Source organism: Rhinoderma darwinii, chromosome 7, assembly GCF_050947455.1.
Source record: "Rhinoderma darwinii isolate aRhiDar2 chromosome 7, aRhiDar2.hap1, whole genome shotgun sequence".
Classification (NCBI taxonomy): domain Eukaryota; kingdom Metazoa; phylum Chordata; class Amphibia; order Anura; family Rhinodermatidae; genus Rhinoderma; species Rhinoderma darwinii.
In genome coordinates, this window is record NC_134693.1 from 9370019 (window position 1) to 9393380 (window position 23362).

The window sequence follows — 23362 nt, forward strand, 5'->3', positions numbered from 1 at the left end:
AACTGTTAGAAAATGTATGTGTATGGAGGGGGAGGAGCATCCTTATCATTGTCACACCCCTGAGGAACCGCTCTAGACCAAGGAGCATTAAACTGGTTTTGTGTGAATACACATTGATGCGTAAATGTTGGGCCTGAGCTGCAGTACCAGGCAAAGCCACATGTATTGAGGGGCCGCTTTTTTTCTGGACAGCCATTAAAGGGGTCAAGCACCCCTTCGTTCTGATAACCGATGGGGGTCCCAGAGGGGAGACCCTACCAACCACACATTGATGGCCACTATAATAAGGAAAACACTAGAAAAAAAAATTCTGAACAAGATCTAGTATAGTTTCAATTAGTTTTTCCAAGGAAAAATTCTCTAGCTTTACCAAACCTAAATTTCACATTAAAAGGGTTGTCCGAGCACGGGTCGGTTTTTCATACTGATGACCTATCCATAGTATATGATCGGTGGGGGTCCGACACCTCACCCCGCACCGATCAGCTGTTCTGGCTGCCTCCGGGCACTGGATGTTATACAGTGGCCGGTGTCGGAAGCCGCTGATCGGTGTGGGGTTAGGGTGTCGGACCCCCACCGATCATTCACTGATGACCTATCCGGTCATCAGTAGGAAAACACACCCTGTGCTCGGACAACCCATTTAACTATGAAAATAGTTCAAAAGCCGAAAAATAATTCAAACTCTATCTTGGCCGTCTCTTCTTTATATATTTTGTGTAAATTGTTGTTTTGAATTTTTTTTCCATCCAAATTTTATTTTATTTTTTTCTGTTTTTGGCTCGCCCGTTCACATTTGATCTCATCAGCTGTCATCTTAATGAAAGCCAAATGTAGAATAAGAGGCTTTGACTGTGTCTCCTTATAAACACAGTGAAATGCGTGGCAATAAGGTGCCGGCCGGGTAAGGTCGCGAGAAATAATGACCTCAAGACGGACTTGACAGTCTCACGTTAATGGGGTGTAATTAACATCTTGAAGAGGGAACATTTTCTTGACAGGTGGATATCAATTGTTTAAGTCCATTTGCTCTCTCCATTACTTAACCAGAATAAATCAGCTCCTTGCAGCCTTCTGCCTGAAAGTGGGAAAGATTTATGGCCCGAGACGCGTGGTGAATAGGACACGTAGATTATGCGCTGCTGGCGGATTCCTCTATATTACCGCCGACTATGAATATCTCTTATATATCTCAGTTTTGCTGATTTTGAGCAACAACTTTGGACACGTTTTTGGCTACAAGTGGTAATTCTGTCCAGCAGCGAGGACGACCGGCGCTGATTAATATGCAATTGCTTAAATTCTTCAGATATTTCTTTGCTGTCATTGAATAAAAACACTGCCGCAAACCCTGTACAGCCCTAGTCCTGCGCTCAGCTGAGAAGTGGATACAATTGTTTCCAGTTTAGACAATGCTCTGTGAGCTAAACCGCCTGGACTTCAGACTGATACATTGTAGCAAACTAGCAGAGATATGGGTGCATCTGCTGCTGATGTGTTTAGCCCACAGACAGGGGCGTAACTAGGAAAGACTGGGCCCCAAAGCAAACTTTTGACTGGGGCCCCCCCTCCGCTGGGTATCACACAACCCTCCTTGTAGATAGTGCCTCCATATAGATTCCACCACACAGCGCCTCCCTATAGATAGCACCATACAGCCCCCTGTAGATAACGCCATACAGCCCTCAACCTGTAGATAACGCGATACAGCCCTCCACCTGTAGATAACTCCATACAGTACTCCCCTATAGATAACGCCATACAGCCCTCCCCCTGTAGAAAACGCCATACAGCCCTCCCCCTGTAGATAACGCCATACAGCCCTCCACCTGTAGATAACTCCATACAGTACTCCCCTATAGATAACGCCATACAGCCCTCCCCCTGTAGATAACGCCATACAGCCCTCCCCCTGTAGATAACGCCATACAGCCCTCCCCCTGTAGATAACTCCATACAGTACTCCCCTATAGATAACGCCATACAGCCCTCCCCTGTAGATAACGCCATACAGCCCTCCCCCTGTAGATAACGCCATACAGTCCTACCCCTGTAGATAACGCCATACAGCCCCCCCTGTAGATAACGCCATACAGCCCCCCCTGTAGATAACGCCATACAGCCCTCCCCTGTAGATAACGCCATACAGCCCTCCCCCTGTAGATAAAGCCATACAGCCCTCCCCTGTAGATAACACCATACAGCCCTCCCCTGTAGATAACGCCATACAGCCCTCCCCTGTAGATAACGCCATATAGCCCTCCCCCTGTAGATAACGCCATACAGTCCTCCCCCTGTAGATAACGCCATACAGTCCTCCCCCTGTAGATAACGCCATACAGTCCTCCCCCTGTAGATAACGCCATACAGTCCTCCCCCTGTAGATAACGCCATACAGTCCTCCCCCCGTAGATAACGCCATACAGCCCTCCCCCTGTAGATAACGCCATACAAACCCCCCCTGTAGATAACGTCATACAGCCCCCCTATAGATAACGCCATACAGCCCCCTGTAGATAACGCCATATAGCCCCCCCTGTCTATAACACCATACAGCCCCAAACCCCCTCTGTAGATAACGCCATACAGCCCCCCCCCCCAAAAAAAACGGCCTATAGTTTGTCCAACAAAAGAGATGTATCCCCTCCCCTATCCATAGGATAGGGGATTCATGTGTGATCGCCGGCAGCGATAAGGAGAACGGGGGACCGAAAGTTCCCCGAAGTTCTCCATCACAAACCTCGGATTTCCGGGGTCAGCACAGTTTAATAAAAATGAAAGGTGCGCTGGTCACGCATGCGCACAAGCGAGACCGGTGCACAATTCATTTCTATGGAGCTGCCGACAGACCCCGGAAGTCCGAGGTTTGTCATGGAGAACTTCGGGGGACTTTCGGTCCCCAGTTCCCCTTATCGCTGGGCGTCCCAGCGATCACACATGTATCCGCTAGGGCTGCTACAGCGGTAGTTACGCCACTGCCCACAGAGCATTGTCTAGCCTAGATACAATTGTATCCACTTTTCAGCTGGAAGGAGGTACATATGTAGGGGTTTGCTGTCTCTGAATGTAAACAAGTTTGTTCTCATTCACTGACAGCAAACAAATACAGCATCTTGAAAATGGTGAGGAATTAAAACACAAAGTCTATTAGAAAGTTGTAGAACTTTTTATTTATACTAAAAAACAGAAAACTTCTTTTAAACTGTCATGACAGTGAGGTATCGTTCATCTCCAAGCCTCAAATCAGTGGTAACTCCTCAGGGGACCTGGAAGAGCCATGTTGGGAGGTTTGGGGTAGACGTCCCGGTTCCATGAGCTTCCATCAGATATTTTGCATAAGGGCCCATTACATTATAGGGGCCACAACCTGATCCATTACCAATATGAACCTATAGAGAATGTCCTGGATATTGATCCATTGTGCGATATTTACTGTGTATAACATTCTGTATTATCTGTGTCCACACATTTTGGGGCATAAATATCGTAATTTTTGTTGCCCCAATTACCCATTTAACCGGCTAATGATACTATAGGGGGCGCTGAATAATGAATGACATCAAATGGTCACCGCTTGGACGGCCATGATTTATACTGACCGTCTCATTCATTGTACAGGGAGCGATCTATATCCTGGAAGACTAAATATAGGTAAGAGTTAGGATTCCAACTGAATGTGGAGCCCCCAGTGTGTTAACTTGGGGGTCATTTATTGAAGCTGCAGATTGGTGTCCCCAGATTTTTAAGAGGTCACGGGTAGTTGTGTCTGAACATGATCTTCATATATAGGCACATATAGAGGATGGGGGGGGGCAATATGGGAGAAATGTAAATGTGTCTCCAGTCCTGGTTCATGCTGTCACCCACCAGACCAGGATACAGGGGCTCAGCCTAATGTAACATTGTATAACACATTCAGGTTCACAGAAAGCTGAGTGACCGCCCCTGTGGAAGATAGTGGCGGCAATCTTGTCACTCAGCTTTTCCATAAAAGAATATAACTAACAGTTTATAGGAAGGGAACGACTCAAGGACTTCTAGTTGGTGACTTTTTTTATTGGCAGGGGGGGGGGTGCTGTGTAGGGTTACTCATGTATTTATTCCCACATACACTATTAATATTCCCGCTCTCAGAGCTGACAGAGCAGAAATATTTCAGTTTTATGATAATATAATTCAGATCCATTTTCGGGAGTCATACGATACGTTTTGTGGCGAAATAAAATCTGTTTTGTGAAATGCTGAACTTTCACCTCGTCTGCTGCGCTCCAGCTGGAAGCTCCCCCATAGATGATAGCTCGGTCTGGCAGGGGAACACAGAAACCTTACAATTAGGATGTCGGCTGCGTCAGATTATCTATAGGACTCTGCAAAATCCATTATCATGTAATGTAGGATCATGTCCCGGCAGCAACATGTGGAGACAATGGAGAAGAGCCGGAGCGCGGGCTGATAATATCCTTCACCTCACACTCCTATAGAGACACTCACTCCATCATCTTCCACATGACGTGACAGCTGCCAGGCCTTCCTCTGCTGCAAATTGATGATGATGATGATGATGATGATGATGATAAAGAACAGATTCATGTACATCTGCTAATTGCTGCTTCTCCGGCTGCTTCAATCCTAATTCTGCTCCCATGATTCCTCCATGTCTATCTCTATGTCAGGGCCGGCCCCAGGTTTATGTGGGCCCTTGTGTGACACAGATTTACTAGGCCCCTTTGCTGAGGGAACTCGCGGCGGCAGTAAAATGGCAGAAAACGTCACTTTGTGCCCCCATATAGATGTTGGGCCCTGTTTAGGTCCTCATATAGAAGTTAGGCCCCCAGTTTGTACCCCCATAAATGTAGTGCCCCCTGTAGATGGTTTCACTCAACCCCCCTCCCTGGTAGTTCCACACAGCCCTCCTCCCAGGTAGTGCCACACAGCGCCCTCCTCCCAGGTAGTGCCACACGGCCTCCTCCTCCTAGGTAGTGCCACACGGCGCCCTCCTCCCAGGTAGTGCCACACGGCGCCCTCCTCCCAGGTAGTGCCACACGGCCCCCTCCTCCCTGGAAGTACCACACGACCTCCCTCCCTGGTAGTGCCACACAGCCAACCTCCCTGGTAGTGCCACACAGCCAACCTCCCTGGTAGTGTCACACAGCCTCCCTCCCGGTAGGTAGCGCCTTTCAGGTTCCCTCTTGCCGATGCTCCGGCTGTGAATTCCGCTTCAGGAGAAACCCCTGATGTCATTGTCCATATATGGACAGTGTTGTCAGGGGCAACCCCAGAGCCATAGTCCCGGGCAGAGCACTACTAGCACTCTGCCTGGGACTCCTGCTCTTCTCCTGACATCACTGTCCATATATGGTCGGTGATGTCAGGGGCTTCCCCAGAGACGGAATCCCGGAGCAGAGTCGCCTCCAGTGCTCTGCCTGGGACTCCTTCTCTCCTCCTGACATCACTGTCCATATATGGACAGTGATGCCGTGGCGACAGCAACCGGCGGCCGAGGGGGCCCCCCCAAGGGTACTGGGCACCGACACTTGCGCGGGTTCGCTGGGTGCTGACGCCGGCTCTGCTATATGTCTACCTATTAACACCAGGTCATTTCTAGGTCCAGCTAATTCATTTTTTATATATCTTTATAGGGATCAGAGCTCCAAATCCCCTGCAACATGGGCCATGTAAACGAGCGCCAATTAATGAGACAAGTCATTGATTGGCGCTCGTTTGCTCCTTTCACAAGAAGCTATGTATGTGGACGAGTATTTGTTACTCTGATCGCTCATTCCATACATTTCCATCTGGTCGGCAGCGCGTCTCCCTGTTTACACACGGAGATGTGCTGTCGGCAAGATAATATTTTCTGCTGCATAAACGATCTAATCAGCCCATGAACGAGCGTTTGTTCATAAGCTGATCGTTGCCCTGTTTGCCCTGGGGATCCGACTTCTGCTGATTTAAGGGGCGCCTTCTTTATTGTTTACCAGGCACAGTGCCGTACACTTGGTGGTGGCTGTGCCTGGCACTGCAGCTCACAACAGTACAGATGGGACTGATCTGCAATACCAGTCACAGCCACTATAGAATGTACGGCACTGTACCTGGTAAAAAATGAAGGGTTAAGTCAGCTGATCAGTGTGGTTGCTGGGAGTCGGACATCCACCGATCATATTTTGATGGCCTATCCTAAGGATTAGGATTAGTATTATAGTCCTGGAAAACAGTACAAACAATGTGGCGTCTAGTGGCGAATAGCGGTGTCTGCCAGCAGCCAGGATTTTGTTATTTAACTTTATGGCTGTGCAGGGGATTTGGTGCTCTGTTTCAGAAAAATAAAGATATATTAAAAAATTAATTAATATGAGACATATTTAGATTTAAAAAAATAAAAAAAATGCTGTTCATGACTGTACAGCGCTGTGGAATAAGTTGGTGCTAGAAAAATAAAAGGAAATACAGGCTGGTCATTCACTTTAAACTGCAGTTACAGCCACATTCGGCATTAATACTTGTAGCGTATAATCATAAAGGTATTTAAAATGAAATATATTCCAGTGTGAATGTCCTTCCTATCAAGCTTTAGGGTGGAGCGAAGATATTATAAAAAAAAGGTTCCTGTGGGTGGAGCTTTTTTCTGATGGGAGGAGCTTTTTCCTGTGGGAGGAACGTTTTCCTGTGCTCGTTGTCGCCCCCTGGTGTAGCACATTATGTTTGAGCTGCCAAGCAGAATGGGTGGGGAATTGATAACCGCTCTGAGCTGATTTGTCTTTTATTTTCTTTATTTCAAGAATTTAGGGAAGGAATGCTGGGATAAGGCCGGACACTTCTTTGATCTGCCAGATTTTTTATCCTGGAAAGCAACTGGGGCCCTCACCAGGTACGCACTGTAAATTCATGAAGTTAGTTCGAGTAATGACCACAAATACAGATTATGTTAAATAAATATTCCCTCCCATCATGCCTCAGGCTCAAGCAACGATCCCTGGGAGTAGCTTCTCCTGTGCTCCTTGTCGCCCCCTGCTGAGTAATGCACTTTACATGAACTGCCAAGAGGAGTGGGGGAAGGGAAGTGACAACTGCTCTGAACATACAATATTGCTGGCTAGAAAAGTGGTTGTCACCTTTCATATACCCTACTAGGTGATAAATGCACCCTGATACTGGCACTAGACGACTACAGGGCAAATGTTTTTATGGTGTCCTTGTGATGCTCCATTTTCTCTGCAGCAACTCTAAGGGGAGGGCAATTATTGATATTACGGTAGATCATGGGGGGAGGGTCCCACGATTTGCATGTCTGGAGGGGTCCGTAATATGGGAAAGAATTGTGCAGCCAGACAACCCCTTTAAAGGCTATGTGCACCTTTTGAAAATGTTTTATTTATATATATATAATCAGTGTGATTGGTGCAACTTTCCAATTTATTTTTATTAAAAATGATTTCGACTTTTTGAGATGCAGCTGCTTTGTATCCTGCATATAGAGCAGCTGTATCTAGCGCTGAAACCTGAACCCGTCAGATGAGAGGGACCGACGGGTTCAATGTCAGCGGGTTCTGCGTCCCCACGCTGGATCCACCTGTTATCTGTCACATCTAAGTTATGAATTGTCAGAGACACGCTGGACCCGCTGTCACTGAACCCGTCCGTCCCTCTCATCTGACGGATTCAGGTTTCAGCGCTAGATACAGCTGCTCTACATACAAGACACAAAGCAGCTGTATCTGAAAAAGTCAAAATAATTTTTAATAAAAACGAATTGTAAAGTTGCACAAATCACACTGATGGACTGTTTTATTTGAAAATATAATTGTGAAAAGGTTTACATCGCGTTTAATGCGTTTTTGAAAAGATTTATTCCATTCAAAATAGAAAAAAAAGAATAGTTTTGCTAGAATGTTTGTTTCTTAAGTTTGCCGCTCCCATGTTACCCGTGCCGGCCATCTAAGAACCTGCCCTAGGTGGTATCTAAATACCCAGACCAAAGCAGAATGGCTTGTTGGCTGCTGCCCCCCCCCCCCCCGTTAGTACCCGGCTTTCATCCCACCAGTTCCCCCCCCCCTCAATTCCAGCCAATGTGCTAAGGTGACAAGTTTTTGACCCTCGAAGCCCCCAGTAGGTCATCGCTCCTGATCTACATTTTCTTCATTGAAGATCAGGAGCGATGACCTGATGGGGGCTTTGAGGGGCAAAAACATTTTGGGGTAAATCTGAATTGTTTTAGTTTTGCCAGTAATGACCCCTTGATACACCGCCCAGGAGATGATACCTGAGACACAGACAGCACCTGGTCCTGACACTCTTAATTCTTCCCCAGCCGCTTTTATTGCAAGATTTTTGTTCTTGATGAAGAAATTTGATATAAAAAATTCAGTCTGAAACCTCAAATCCTAAATTTCTTATTTCTGAAACCGAACGCCGTCTGATCCAAAAACAATGCAAGATAATCATCATCCATCATTCCAGTGATGTCCCTAAAACGCTTACCAAATGTATTACCCCCAAGCCAAGAGCTTAGTAGCGGGGGAGCAAGAGGCGGGGGCTGGGGGGTGCCCGTTATAACAGATGTTTAGAGGTAATAATAAAACCTTCTACCTCTCACTTCTGCCTCCTTCCCTGGAGTTGCTTTAATCAAATTAGGGGGATTTTGAGCGAATATAAAACTCGCTGCCTCCATTTTTTCGTGTGTGTGGATTTTTTATTAATCTTTCCGTGCGCAGTCGTTTTTCCAAGTCGTCGTAGCGGGTTAAACCGTGAGATTTGATTTATTCTCCACACCCTTTAATGTAGGAAGCCGAAAATAACTATTTCTTCACCAGGGAAAAATAATCTATAAAAGTTGGTGACGGTAAAAAAAAAATGTTACAATTTTAATTGGAATTTTTACCAAAAGGTTTTGTGCAATTTGTGTATTTTTTTTTTTTACAAGTTCTCTAAAGGGGGGTCTCCACTTTGGACAATCCCTACTTATTAGAGGGGTCTCTCGACAATAATAATAATCCAAATCTTGCTGCTCTGTTAGTCCTCATTCAGACAGCCTTAATGCGGACGCATTACTTCTAATGGATGAAAGGATCAGCGGTGCACGTAATGGAAAGGGGCCCATAATAAGCAGAAATATACGCCCCCGAGGGGACCATATTGCCATACATCCCACCCTACATCTTGGGGTAGGAAGGTGCAGAGCTGAGTTGGGACAAGGGGTAGGCAGAGTAGGCAGCCGCCTAAGGGCTAGTTCACATGGCGGATTCCACCCGAAGATCGAGCAGAATGCTTCTTTTTCCCGCTAGCTGAAATATTCAGCTAGTGGTAAAACGTAGCGTCCGACTCCCATTGAAATTAATGGAGGGGCAGAATTTTGCAGCGGAATCCGCTGCAAAATTCCTCTGTGTGAACGTAGCCCAAGGCTTCATGGGCTCCATGGGCTCCAGGGGGGGGGGGCAATTGTTGGATTAGAGACCAAACGCTCTGACTAAATTTCTTGGCGTAAATAATTTGGCCATCTGTCTAAGTTTTCCCCTCATTTGATAACTTTTTGGTGCCTGTGGGGGTTAAGTCCACAACGTCCATGAAGAAATGGGGTGGGGCTGACATCGAGCTTTATACACCTGTGTCTAATTTCTAATTTTTGTATTTAGATGTAGCAGAGCTGGATTCGTCATTGAACTGTTTTTGTTTTGTGGTTTGTGAGTTCAGATAATGCCGTCCTATGCAAAACCACAGATAACATGTGACAGGGTTTATCAATAAAGTTGGTGCAGAAAAAAAAAAAAGAGGCATGTGCCGACTTTTTTTAATTTATTTTTTAATCATTTCGACGCCTGTGTTTTAGTGAAATCTCCCTCACGGAGTTGTATAAAATAACACACTCTGCTCTGCTACATCTATCTCACTACTCAAAAGATGTTTATCATATCACATTATGTTAAATGACAAACACAGCTCTACAACGCCAACATGTATGTTATGTCTTACCAGCAAAACTTTTAGATAAGACATTCAGTTGTGCTAAATGACAAACTCAGCTCTGCTACATCTGTACACACATGCCGTCTATCCCTGTGGCTCCCACGTCTGTACAGAATCATATTACATTATTGTGTCTGACACAAGTGATACTTTCTAGGTTTACTTTTCTTATATAACCGGATCCTGAGGCGTCTTGGATCAGCGGCGCGGTATTTACTGACGTCCCAAGTGTCTCTTTATATCTCGAACTTCACAAGTTGTGTTAAGTCTGTCCTATTAACAACAATGGTTTAACAGCTCGGGTGTAAGGTAATCTCACAGTACAGCCGGGGCCCTGACAGCGTCATCATTAACATAGTGTCTGAGCCGCTTCTCCTCTTGGGTTACATGTCATTTATTACTGTATCTGCTGAAATGACCATATTATTCTGTGGACTGATACTCGGGGTGAGGACGGAATGAAGCTGCTCATAGACATTAAATTTCTATAGTCAGATCAACAACCTAATGTCTATTGTGGCTGCCAGATAGTGCAATCCTATAGTTTCACAGCCAAGATAAGCGGTGCCAGAGGTGTCTGCAGCTGCTTATGTCTCATTGCGCTGGTGAAATAACACGCACGCTTATAGGGTTGTGAGGGCTGATGGTTACTGATGTCTAGGGTCCCCTTAAAGTGGTTGTCTAGTTTTATAGAAATAAATCTCAGGCCTCATGTATTCAATATATAAGAAGCGTACATGTTCCTCTATGGGTGCCCTATTATGGATCCGTATACCACACCATAAAGGGGAATTCCAGTTTCAGCAACTAAATTATTATTAGTTTTTTTAATTATAAAATGTATAACCTTTTTCTTTTATACTTTCTGTAACAATTCCTCAGTTTTCAAGATCTCTGCTTGCTGTCATTTGCTTTTATTACAGTAGGTTTATGAGGGATGTGTCTTGTGCCGTGTACCTGTGTGATCATCGTATGACCAGGACAGATTTTTATATATTGGGAGTAAACAGTGAAAGTTACCATTCAGTGATGGCAAGCAGAGATCCTTCCAGAGAAAACAATTGAGGAATTGATGCAGGAAGCGTATAGGGAAATGTAAAACTTTTCATTATGCAAATAAAAAATATTTGGTAAGGCTTCTTTTACACTACCGTTGGTATCCGTTTACCTCTCCTCCATCAGAGGAAGAAAGGATCGAAACATTAAACATAAAGCAACGGTTCCGTTAGAATTATTATTGATTTCAATGGTAAATCTTTTGTATCCGTTGCTTTCCGTTTTTGTCTCCGTTCGCTAGATTTGCGTTTTTTTAAACGGAAACAAAAGCTCTGCAGACTCCACTTTGTCTTCCGTCAAAATAACAGAAACCTGGAGAACGGAGACAAACGGAAAGCAACTGAAAGAAAAGATTTACCATTGAAATCAATAATAATTCTAACGGAACCGTTGCTTTATGTTTAATGTTTCGATCCTTTCTTCTTCTGACGTTAGTGTGAACTTCGCCTTAGCTGAAGCCGGAATAGCCGTTTAATCGTTGTCCGTGCAACTTTCTAATATACTTTTGCGCTTTCTCAACATTTTCAATATGCATGTTTGCTGTCGGTGAATGGAAACATTCATGTTTACATTGAGAGGCTGAAAACCTGTACAGAGTTAATATTTATCACAGCTGACAATTTGGTACAATTGTATCCAGTCCAGACAATCCTCTGTGAGTTAAATAGACTGGACTCCAGACTGATACATTGTAACAAATAATCCGGGCAGGAGAATTCACACGACCCTAGCATACGTCCGTGTGGCGGAGGTTAAAACAACAGACCATGTGAAGGGCCCGTTGAAGAATAGAACATGTCCTATTATCTTCCGTTTTCACGGATCCCTCCATAGACACTCAATTCACTCGATTGTGTGAATCTGGCCGAACGTTCTGACCCAGTGTCGATCTGCACCAAGCAGAAGGGCCACATTTAATTTTTTTCTTCATCATTTTATCAGTTGCAGAAAAAATATATCTCCGTGGAGTCTCAGCTTGTCATTGTCCTGGGCAGTTTACATCCACACGTAACGGAATTGCGGACTGAAAATACGCAGCAGAAAACAGTAGCAGCAAAGTGGGTGAGATATAACAAATCTCATCCACACGCTACGTAAAAATTATGACCCGAAATTGACCTGCGGTGCGTATTTTTCGGACCACAACGTGTCAATTCCTGCTGCGGAAAGTGGACCGAATTGAGAAAAATGCCGCAAAATCTGCACTATTTTCTGCAGTAAAAAACACATTTTTGCCGCAGCGGAATGTCTGCTACTTTCAACGGAATTGCTGCAGAAATTTCCTGCAGCAATTCCGTTACGTGTGGACAAGCCCTAAGGCTACATGCATACCTTGCGGAATTTTGGTGCAGAAAATCTGCATCAAAACCGCAGGTAATTCTGCATGTAAAATCTGCACCTAAGGCCGGGTTTACACGAGCGTGTGCGTTTTGCGCACGCAAAAAACACTGCGTTTTGCGTGCGCAAAAAGCACTTAACAGCTCCGTGTGTCATCACCATATGATGCGTGGCTGCGTGCTTTTCGTGCAGCCGCCATCATTATGTCCGCTGCCGGACAGTAAGATGACGACTTCCGTCCGCGACTTCCGGCCATATGTTCAACGAAGCGAAGGCGCAAGGAAGAGTAGCGTAGGCGGCAAGAACTTGTGTGTGTGTGTGCAGCAGAGCTGAGTGTGTGTCTGTATGTAGCAGAGCTGAGTGTGTGTCTGTATGTAGCAGAGCTGAGTGTTTGTCTGTGTGTAGCAGAGCTGAGTTTGATCAAAATGTTTAGGGCATGACCACACATGGCGGAATTCCTCCGCAACTGTCCGCATCCATGCCGCACAGAATCTGCGTTGCAGATTCTGCTGCGGATCTGCACAAAATGTGCAGTACATTGATGCGGACTAGCTGCTGCGGACTGCGGGAAAAGTGCTTCCCTTCTCCCTATCAGTGCAGGATAGAGAGAAGGGACAGCACTTTCCCTAGTGAAAGTAAACGACTTTCATACTTACCGGCCGTTGTCTTGGTGACGCGTCCCTCTTTCGGCATCCAGCCCGACCTCCCTGGATGACGCGCCAGTCCATGTGACCGCTGCAGCCTGTGCTTGGCCTGTGATTGGCTGCAGCCGTCACTTACACTGAATCGTCATCCTGGGAGGCCGGACTGGAGACAGACCCAGGGAGTTCTCGGTAAGTATGAACTTATATATTTTTTTACAGATACATGTATATTGAGATCGGTAGTCACTGTCCCGGGTGCAGAAACAGTTACTGCCGATCGCTTAACTCTTTCAGCACCCTGGACAGTGACTATTTACTGACGTCTCCTAGCAACGCTCCCGTCATTACGGGAGCCCCATTGACTTCCTCAGTCTGGCTGTAGACCTAGAAATACATAGGTCCAGCCAGAATGAAGAAATGTCAAGTTAAAAAAGCAAGACGCATCCGCAGCACACATGACATGTGCATGACAGCTGCGGACTTCATTGCGGAACTTTGAATCTCCATTGAAGTCAATGGAGAAATTCCGCCATGAGTCCGCCACTGCTCCGCAACAGACAGAGCATGCTGCGGACACCAAATTCCGCTCCGCAGCCTATGCTCCGCAGCGGAATTGTACGCATCGTGTAAACGAACACTGCTAAATTAAAGTGAAAGTCAATGGAGAAACGGCTCCGCTGCGGATTAACGCTGCGGAGTGTCCGCAGCGGAATTTAAGTGAAATTCCGCTATGTGTGAACCCGCCCTTACAAAGAACCTCATGTTCATGTTTCTAAATTATGCCTAGCGGCTCAGATCAACGTATATATTGTGGATTGTGCGGTCCATGTCTAGTTTCTCACAATGTTGATTATGACACTCCGTTTGTATGTTTGTAAACAGAAAAGCACGTGGTGCTTTTCTGTTTTCATTCATCCTTTTCACAGCTGTTGCGCGAATCACGCTGGTCGCACGGAAGTGCTTCCGTGTGGTGCGTGTGATTTTCACCCACCCATTGACTTCAATGGGTGCGTGATGCACGAACAGCGCACAAATATAGGACATGTCGTGAGTTTTTCGCAGCGGACTCACGCTGCGTAAAAATCACGCACCTGTCTGCACGGCCCCATAGACTAATATAGGTCCTTGCGACGCGCGTGAAAATCACGCGCGTCGCACGGACGTATAACACGCTCGTGTAAATGAGCCCTAATAGTGCCGTTTTTTATGCGTTTTTTTGATGAATTTTTAGGTGTGATTTTTACATTTTGATGTGGAGATAGGAGCTTGTGCTGCGTACTTTGGTGCGGTTTAAAAAAAAACAAAAAACTAGTCAGATACAATTCGCAAGCGGAAACGCAAGATAAATTTACATACGCACCGAAAGTCAATTTACGTGCAGAAAAAAATCTGCAACGTGTAGATGAGATTTCTTGAGATCTCCTCTACTTGGCTGGTACTGTACAATGCTGCGGATTTGCCGCAAAAAAATCTGCATGGCAAATCTGCATGTAATATGCATCGTGTACATTTGGCCTTCAAGGGCAAGTCCAACCTGATTATACTGTATATGAAGACAATCCGCCCACAAGTCTAAATATAACCGGGGGAATAAAAAAAGAAAATACATTAAAATCAAGGATTATTTTAAGGTCTCAATATCTGGACCATGATGCTTTGCTGTAAAATGCAGCACGCAAAGTTCGGCTCATCTGGGCGGGGCCACGTCCCCCATTACTGCTATTCTGGGGACACGGAGGTGACAACCGTTTCCAGCTCCTTCTTTCCTAGGTAGCTGCGCCATTGTTTTGTAGATCCAGATGCAGAGGAGTAACTTGAAGCTGCTGTGCCCCAATGCGAAATTTGTAATGCCCCTCCCCCATGATCATGTGCCGCTCTAATACTGGAGTCTCCTTATGTGACAGAGTGGTCCCTCAGACACCGGGGCCCGGGCGCGGCCTCCGACCTCCTATAGCTTCGCCTCTGTTGACATGTTTTGCGCCCTCATCGCTCGTCCGGTAAGATTCGCCGTCGGGTCTGAGCGCGCCGCCTTCACGTTTCGTTGATGTCCTGACCGCTCATTGTACGGGCAGACGCTTCATAGAGAAGATTGTGGGGAGAGGCGGCAGAGATATTGCTGGCAGGCGGCCATGATCGCTGCTCCGCCAGCCAACGATGAAGTCACCCTCCAATCTCAGCCCCGCTAAGCCGCGGCAATGAGTCTTAATTTGACAAAGCGATGGCTACTTGATAAACAATTAAACGAGGTTCTGTGGGAAGCGTTCGTCAGGCGAGTTTCGATATCATGTGAAAATGTGAAATCCGAGCCCCGTTCCCTGCACCCCTCCCCCTCTGCTCGCACTGATGCAGCTTACTGACGGCTTCTCATTTTGGCCTGTACAAGATATGAAACTTGAGATCGGCGCGCGCCCTTTGTCTGTTTTGGAGGAATGATCTCAGGGATTGAATGTATTTTACATCTTTTTTTGTCTTTTTTTTTTCTTTTCTTCAGGAGACATAAAGGAATCGTCCAGAAGCGCAATCATTCTACTATAAAAAGCTGGATTTGACACATTTTGCGACTCCTTGACCCCGCCCCCTTTTTTCTAGTTGTGGCGTAAAAATAATGCGTCTTTTAGGGCGCAATTTGCGACAGAATTCTCGAATACTTTGCTTAATAAATCTCCCCCGTTTGTTTTAAAACACCATTTTCAAGATCTCTGCTTTCTTTCAGTGAATAGAAACACTCATTGTATCTATTTGGAGGTGGAAAATTCATCCTGAGCTAATCCTGCTCACACGGCCGTTGGTTTGTTACACTGTATCAATGTAGAGAAGAGATATCAGCTTGGAGTCTGAGACAGAAAGGGAACACTGCAATATATTCTGAACAGAAACCGATCACAATGGGTTTTATGCATCTCAATGTAGCGACAAAAAAAAAAGTCTTTGTTTACTAACTGCAAGCAGAGATATTGAAATGAGAATTTGAAACACAATGGGGGAGATTTTTTTAATTCTGTAATAAAGTTAGACCGGAAAATACTAGATCAGACAGGCAGAAACTACGCCAATTTAATCACAATGGCGCAGGCTTTTTTTTTACGCCACCTCATGGCTGCTGTACTTAATAAATCTGGCGCCTTTGGCAACTCCTATCAATCACGCCCCTTTTCTAGACACTTTAAAAAATGTTGAGGAGGGTGCAAAAGTTGACAGACGGAATGTGCGCCAATGTGCGCCAATTTTTTGGCAGATTTTGACAGACACTTCGAGGGAGCTCGACAAGCCCCATTATAAGTCAATGTGGTCGTCGGGCGCCGCTGGTCTCTATCGTGTGCGTTGGACCTTGCACTGCACCAGTAAGAGAGAGAACCTTTAAGAACATTTCATGAGTATTTGTCTATTCTGACAACTTTTCAAAAGTAAAACTTTTCAAAAACGAATGTCTGCCATTAAACGCCAAGACCACCTTCACCGCAAAACATTTTTTTATTGTCCCAATGAATCAAACATGAAAAAAGTAACTTTGCAATAGACCTTAATTAATAATTCCCCATCGTTTCGTTTCTACATCTCCTATGTAGACCTATGCGTCTCCATGGTGACAGACAACAAACAAACCCTGCGTAGTCTGATCCTGCAGTCATTTTCTGTTCCATCTGTCCACTACTTCTTGATAACCTACTGAATGTATCTTAGCAAAAAGTGGACCGGTAGAAAGCAAAATTGACTGAAGAATCAGGCTGCACGGGGTTTGTTTGTAGTCTGTTATTATGGAGACACATAGCTCCGCATAGGAGCTGCAGACACAAGACGATATGACATTTTGAATTTTAAGACCTATTGCAAAGTTGCTTCATTTTTAATTTCCGATGCTTTGGGACAATAAAATTTGGTTGCGAAGGTGGCCATTGGTTCTAGGGGCTTTCCAAGACTCCTGAAGGTCAAATATTCTTTGTGATGTTGCAACTGAAGCTTTAAAGGTGTTGTCCAGAATAAGATAAACTTGGTGCTTTCTTCCAAAAACAGCACCACAACTGTCCATGGGTTGTGTGTGGTATTGCAGCTCAGCTCCATTGAAGTAAAAGGAGATGAGCTGCAATAACGCAAACAACCTGTAGACGGGTGTGGCGCTGTTTTCTTAAGAAACCATGTCTTTTTAATGCTGGACAACCCCTTTAAGACTACATTACTAGGCAGATTAGCCAATCAGAAGTCTGGAAAAACTTAGTGACAACCCCTGGGGCAGCAGAAATTGCAGCCATATTGGTTTTCCACTAAACCGACATGGCCAACAAACAAATGAATAGAATTCTAAACAGATTTGACGGAAGGTCCCCAGGACTGTGATTCTGGCCCTGTTATAATACAACATATTCAATTCAAAGTGTTTCCCGGCCCCCTGCTGCCATTTCACACTGGTTTTATGGAGTAACATACAGGTTCATTGTCTTCCTTCCAAACAGAATATTCTTTAAAAATATTTTACTGAGGTTATTCTGCCAGCAACTTAATAAGCAACCGGCAGAACATTTCCGACACTTCATCAGGACGTCAAGGAAGGCGCTACTTCATATAAGAAAAAGTGTTCATTGTGTCCTAGGACAGAGAGCAGCGTGAACTGCGGGACAAAGAGCAGCGTGAAAAATTAATCTTTGTATAGTCTTCTGATATATAATTATATATGTACAGCTGGTATAAGTTATACATCTTCCTGTATATAGTGATATGGAGCATGCTGGTATAACCTGGGTATCTTCTGATATATAATTATATATGTACAGCTGGTATAAGTTATACATCTTCTTGTATATAGTGATATGGAGCGTGCTGGTATAACCTGGGTATCTCCTGTATATAATTATATATGTACAGCTGGTATAAGTTATACATCTTCCTGTATATAGTGATATGGAGCATGCTGGTATAACCTGGGTATCTTCTGTATATAATTATATATGTACAGCTGGTATAAGTTATACATCTCCTGTATATAGTGATATGGAGCATGCTGGTATAACCTGGGTATCTCCTGTATATAATTATATATGTACAGCTGGTATAAGTTATACATCTTCCTGTATATAGTGATATGGAGCATGCTGGTATAACCTGGGTATCTTCTGTATATAATTATATATGTACAGCTGGTATAAGTTATACATCTTCTTGTATATAGTGATATGGAGCATGCTGGTATAACCTGGGTATCTTCTGTATATAATTATATATGTACAGCTGGTATAAGTTATACATCTTCTTGTGTATAGTGATATGGAGCATGCTGGTATAACCCGGGTATCTTCTGTATATAATTATATATGTACAGCTGGTATAAGTTATACATCTTCTTGTATATAGTGATATGGAGCATGCTGGTATAACCTGGGGATCTTCTGTATATAATTATATATGTACAGCTGGTATAAGTTATATATCTTCTTGTATATAGTGATATGGAGAATGCTGGTATAACCTGGGTATCTTCTGTATATAATTATATATGTACAGCTGGTATAAGTTATACATCTTCTTGTATATAGTGATATGGAGCATGCTGGTATAACCTGGGTATCTTCTGTATATAATTATATATGTACAGCTGGTATAAGTTATACATCTTCTTGTATATAGAGATATGGAGCATGCTGGTATAACCTCAGTATCTTCTGTATATAATTGTATATGTACAGCTGGTATAAGTTATACATCTTCTTGTATATAGTGATATGGAGCATGCTGGTATAACCTGGGTATCTTCTGTATATAATTATATATGTACAGCTGGTATAAGTTATACATCTTCTTGTATATAGTGATATGGAGCATGCTGGTATAACCTGGGTATCTCCTGTATATAATTATATATGTACAGCTGGTATAAGTTATACATCTTCTTGTATATAGTGATATGGAGCATGCTGGTATAACCTGAGTATCTCCTGTATATAATTATATATGTACAGCTGGTATAAGTTATACATCTTCTTGTATATAGTGATATGGAGCATGCTGGTATAACCTGGGTATCTTCTGTATATAATTATATATGTACAGCTGGTATAAGTTATACATCTTCTTGTATATAGCGATATGGAGCATGCTGGTATAACCTGGGTATCTTCTGTATATAATTATATATGTACAGCTGGTATAAGTTATACATCTTCTTCTATATAGTGATATGGGGCATGCTGGTATGACCTGGGTATCTCCTGTATATAATTATATATGTACAGCTGGTATAAGTTATACATCTTCTTGTATATAGTGATATGGAGCATGCTGGTATAACCTGGGGATCTTCTGTATATAATTATATATGTACAGCTGGTATAAGTTATATATCTTCTTGTATATAGTGATATGGAGCATGCTGGTATAACCTGGGTATCTTCTGTATATAATTATATATGTACAGATGGTATAAGTTATACATCTTCCTGTATATAGTGATATGGAGCATGCTGGTATAACCTGGGTATCTCCTGTGTATAATTATATATGTACAGCTGGTATAAGTTATACATCTTCTTGTATATAGTGATATGGAGCATGCTGGTATAACCTGGGTATCTTCTGTATATAATTATATATGTACAGCTGGTATAAGTTATACATCTTCTTGTATATAGTGATATGGAGCATGCTGGTATAACCTGGGTATCTTCTGATATATAATTATATATGTACAGCTGGTATAAGTTATACATCTTCTTGTATATAGTGATATGGAGCATGCTGGTATAACCTGGGTATCTTCTGTATATAATTATATATGTACAGCTGGTATAAGTTATACATCTTCCTGTATATAGTGATATGGAGCATGCTGGTATAACCTGGGTATCTCCTGTATATAATTATATATGTACAGCTGGTATAAATTATACATCTTCTTGTATATAGTGATATAGAGCATGCTGGTATAGCCTGGGTATATTCTGTATATAATTATATATGTAGAGTTGGTATAAGTTATACATCTTCTTGTATATAATGATATGGAGCATGCTGGTATAACCTGGGTATCTTCTATATATAATTATGTATGTACAGCTGGTATAAGTTATACATCTTCCTGTATATAGTGATATGGAGCATGCTGGTATAACCTGGGTATCTTCTGTATATAATTATATATGTACAGCTGGTATAAGTTATACATCTTGTATATAGTGATATGGAGCATGCTGGTATAACCTGGGTATCTTCTATATATAATTAGATATGTATGGCTGGTACAAGTTATACATCTTCTTGTATATAGTGATATGGAGCATGCTTCTATAACCTGCGTATCTTCTGTATATAATTATATATGTACAGCTGGTATAAGTTATACATCTTCCTGTATATAGTGATATGGAACATGCTGGTATAACCTGGGTATCTTCTGTATATAATTATATATGTACAGCTGGTATAAGTTACACATCTTCTTGTATATAGTGATATGGAGCATGCTGGTATAACCTGGGTATCTTCTGTATATAATTATATATGTACAGCTGGTATAAGTTACACATCTTCTTGTATATAGTGATATGGAGCATGCTGGTATAACCTGGGCATCTTCTGTATATAATTATATATGTACAGCTGGTATAAGTTACACATCTTCTTGTATATAGTGATATGGAGCATGCTGGTATAACCTGGGTATGTTCTGTATATAATGATATATGTGCAGCTGGTATAAGTTACACATCTTCTTGTATATAGTGATATGGAGTATGCTGGTATAACCTGGACATCTTCTGTATATAATTATATATGTGCAGCTGGTATAAGTTACACATCTTCCTGTATATAGTGATATGGATCATGCTGGTATAACCTGGGTATCTTCTGTATATAATTATATATGTACAGCTGGTATAAGTTATACATCTTCTTGTATATAGTGATATGGAGCATGCTGGTATAACCTGGGTATCTTCTGTATATAATTATATATGTACAGCTGGTATAAGTTATACATCTTCTTGTATATAGTGATATGGAGCATGCTGGTATAACCTGGGTATCTCCTGTATATAATTGTATATGTACAGCTGGTATAAGTTATACATCTTCTTGTATATAGTGATATGGAGCATGCTGGTATAACCTGGGTATCTTCTGTATATAATTATATATGTACAGCTGGTATAAGTTATACATCTTCTTGTATATAGTGATATGGAGCATGCTGGTATAACCTGGGCATCTTCTGTATATAATTATATATGTACAGCTGGTATAAGTTACACATCTTCTTGTATATAGTGATATGGAGCATGCTGGTATAACCTGGGTATGTTCTGTATATAATGATATATGTACAGCTGGTATAAGTTATACATCTTCCTGTATATAGTCATATGGAGCATGCTGGTATAACCTGGGCATCTTCTGTATATAATTATATATGTACAGCTGGTATAAGTTATAAATCTTCTTGTATATAGTGATATGGAGCATGCTGGTATAACCTGGGTATCTTCTGTATATAATTATATATGTACAGCTGGTATAAGTTATACATCTTCTTGTATATAGTGATATGGAGCATGCTGTTATAACCTGGGCATCTTCTGTATATAATTATATATGTAAAGCTCGTATAAGTTATACATCTTCCTGTATATAATGGTATGGAGCGTGCTGGTATAACCTGGGTATCTTCTGTATATAATTATATATGTGCAGCTGGTATAAGTTACACATCTTCTTGTATATAGTGATATGGAGTATGCTGGTATAACCTGGACATCTTCTGTATATAATTATATATGTGCAGCTGGTATAAGTTACACATCTTCCTGTATATAGTGATATGGATCATGCTGGTATAACCTGGACATCTTCTGTATATAATTATATATGTACAGTTGGTATAAGTTATACATCTTCTTGTATACAGTGATATGGAGCATCCTGGTATAATCTGGGTATCTCCTGTATATAATTGTATATGTACAGCTGGTATAAGTTATACATCTTCTTGTATATAGTGATATGGAGCATCCTGGTATAATCTGGGTATCTCCTGTATATAATTGTATATGTACAGCTGGTATAAGTTATACATCTTCTTGTATATAGTGATATGGAGCATGCTGGTATAACCTGGGCATCTTCTGTATATAATTATATATGTACAGCTGGTATAAGTTATACATCTTCTTGTATATAGTGATATGGAGCATGCTGGTATAACCTGGGTATCTTCTGTATATAATTATATATGTACAGCTGGTATAAGTTACACATCTTCTTGTATATAGTGATATGGAGCATGCTGGTATAACCTGGGTATCTTCTGTATATAATTATATATGTACAGCTGGTATAAGTTATACATCTTCTTGTATATAGTGATATGGTGCATGCTAGCATAACCTGGGTATCTTCTCTATATAATTATATATGTACAGCAGGTATAAGTTACACATCTTCTTGTATATAGTGATATGGAACATGCTGGTATAACCTGGGTATCTTCTGTATATAATTATATATGTACAGCTGGTGTAAGTTATACATCTTCTTGTATATAGTGATATGGAACATGCTGGTATAACCTGGGTATCTTCTGTATATAATTATATATGTACAGCTGGTGTAAGTTATACATCTTCTTGTATATAGTGATATGGAGCGTGCTGGTATAACCTGGGTATCTTCTGTATATAATTATATGTGTTCAGCTGGTATAAGTTATACATCTTCTTGTATATAGTGATATGGAACATGCTGGTATAACCTGGGTATCTTCTGTATATAATTATATATGTACAGTTGGTGTAAGTTATACATCTCCTTGTATATAGTAATATGGAGCGTGCTGGTATAACCTGGGTATCTTCTGTATATAATTATATATGTACAGCTGGTATAAGTTATACATCTTGTATATAGTGATACGGAGCATGCTGGTATAACCTGGGTATCTTCTGTGTATAATTATATATGTACAGCTGGTATAAGTTATACATCTTCTTGTATATAGTGATATGGAGCATGCTGGTATAACCTGGGTATCTTCTGTATATAATTATATATGTACAGCTGGTATAAGTTACACATCTTCTTGTATATAGTGATATGGAGCATGCTGGTATAACCTGGGTATCTTCTGTATATAATTATATATGTACAGCAGGTATAAGTTATACATCTTCTTGTATACAGTGATATGGAGCATGCTGGTATAACCTGGGTATCTCCTGTATATAATTATATATGTACAGCTGGTATAAGTTATACATCTTCTTGTATATAGTGATATAGAGCATGCTGGTATAACCTGGGTATCTTCTTTATATAATTATATATGTACAGCTGGTATAAGTTATATATCTTCTTGTATATAGTGATATGGAGCATGCTGG

The 23362-nt window shown here is 42.2% G+C and overlaps 1 protein-coding gene across 5 annotated transcripts in view; it reads left to right on the top strand.

Moving 5' to 3' along the window:
• FGGY (FGGY carbohydrate kinase domain containing) overlaps window positions 1–23362 on the top strand; it is a 241724-nt gene that overhangs the window by 18737 nt on the left and 199625 nt on the right. For all 5 annotated transcript variants that reach the window (XR_012849946.1, XR_012849947.1, XR_012849948.1 and 2 more), the window contains exon 5: window positions 6783–6871. Coding sequence is in view for 1 of the 5 variants with exons in the window: in XM_075832701.1 (XP_075688816.1) it covers window positions 6783–6871 (89 nt within the window). In the remaining 4 variants the exon portion in view is untranslated. The remainder of the gene's footprint in view (window positions 1–6782; window positions 6872–23362) is intronic.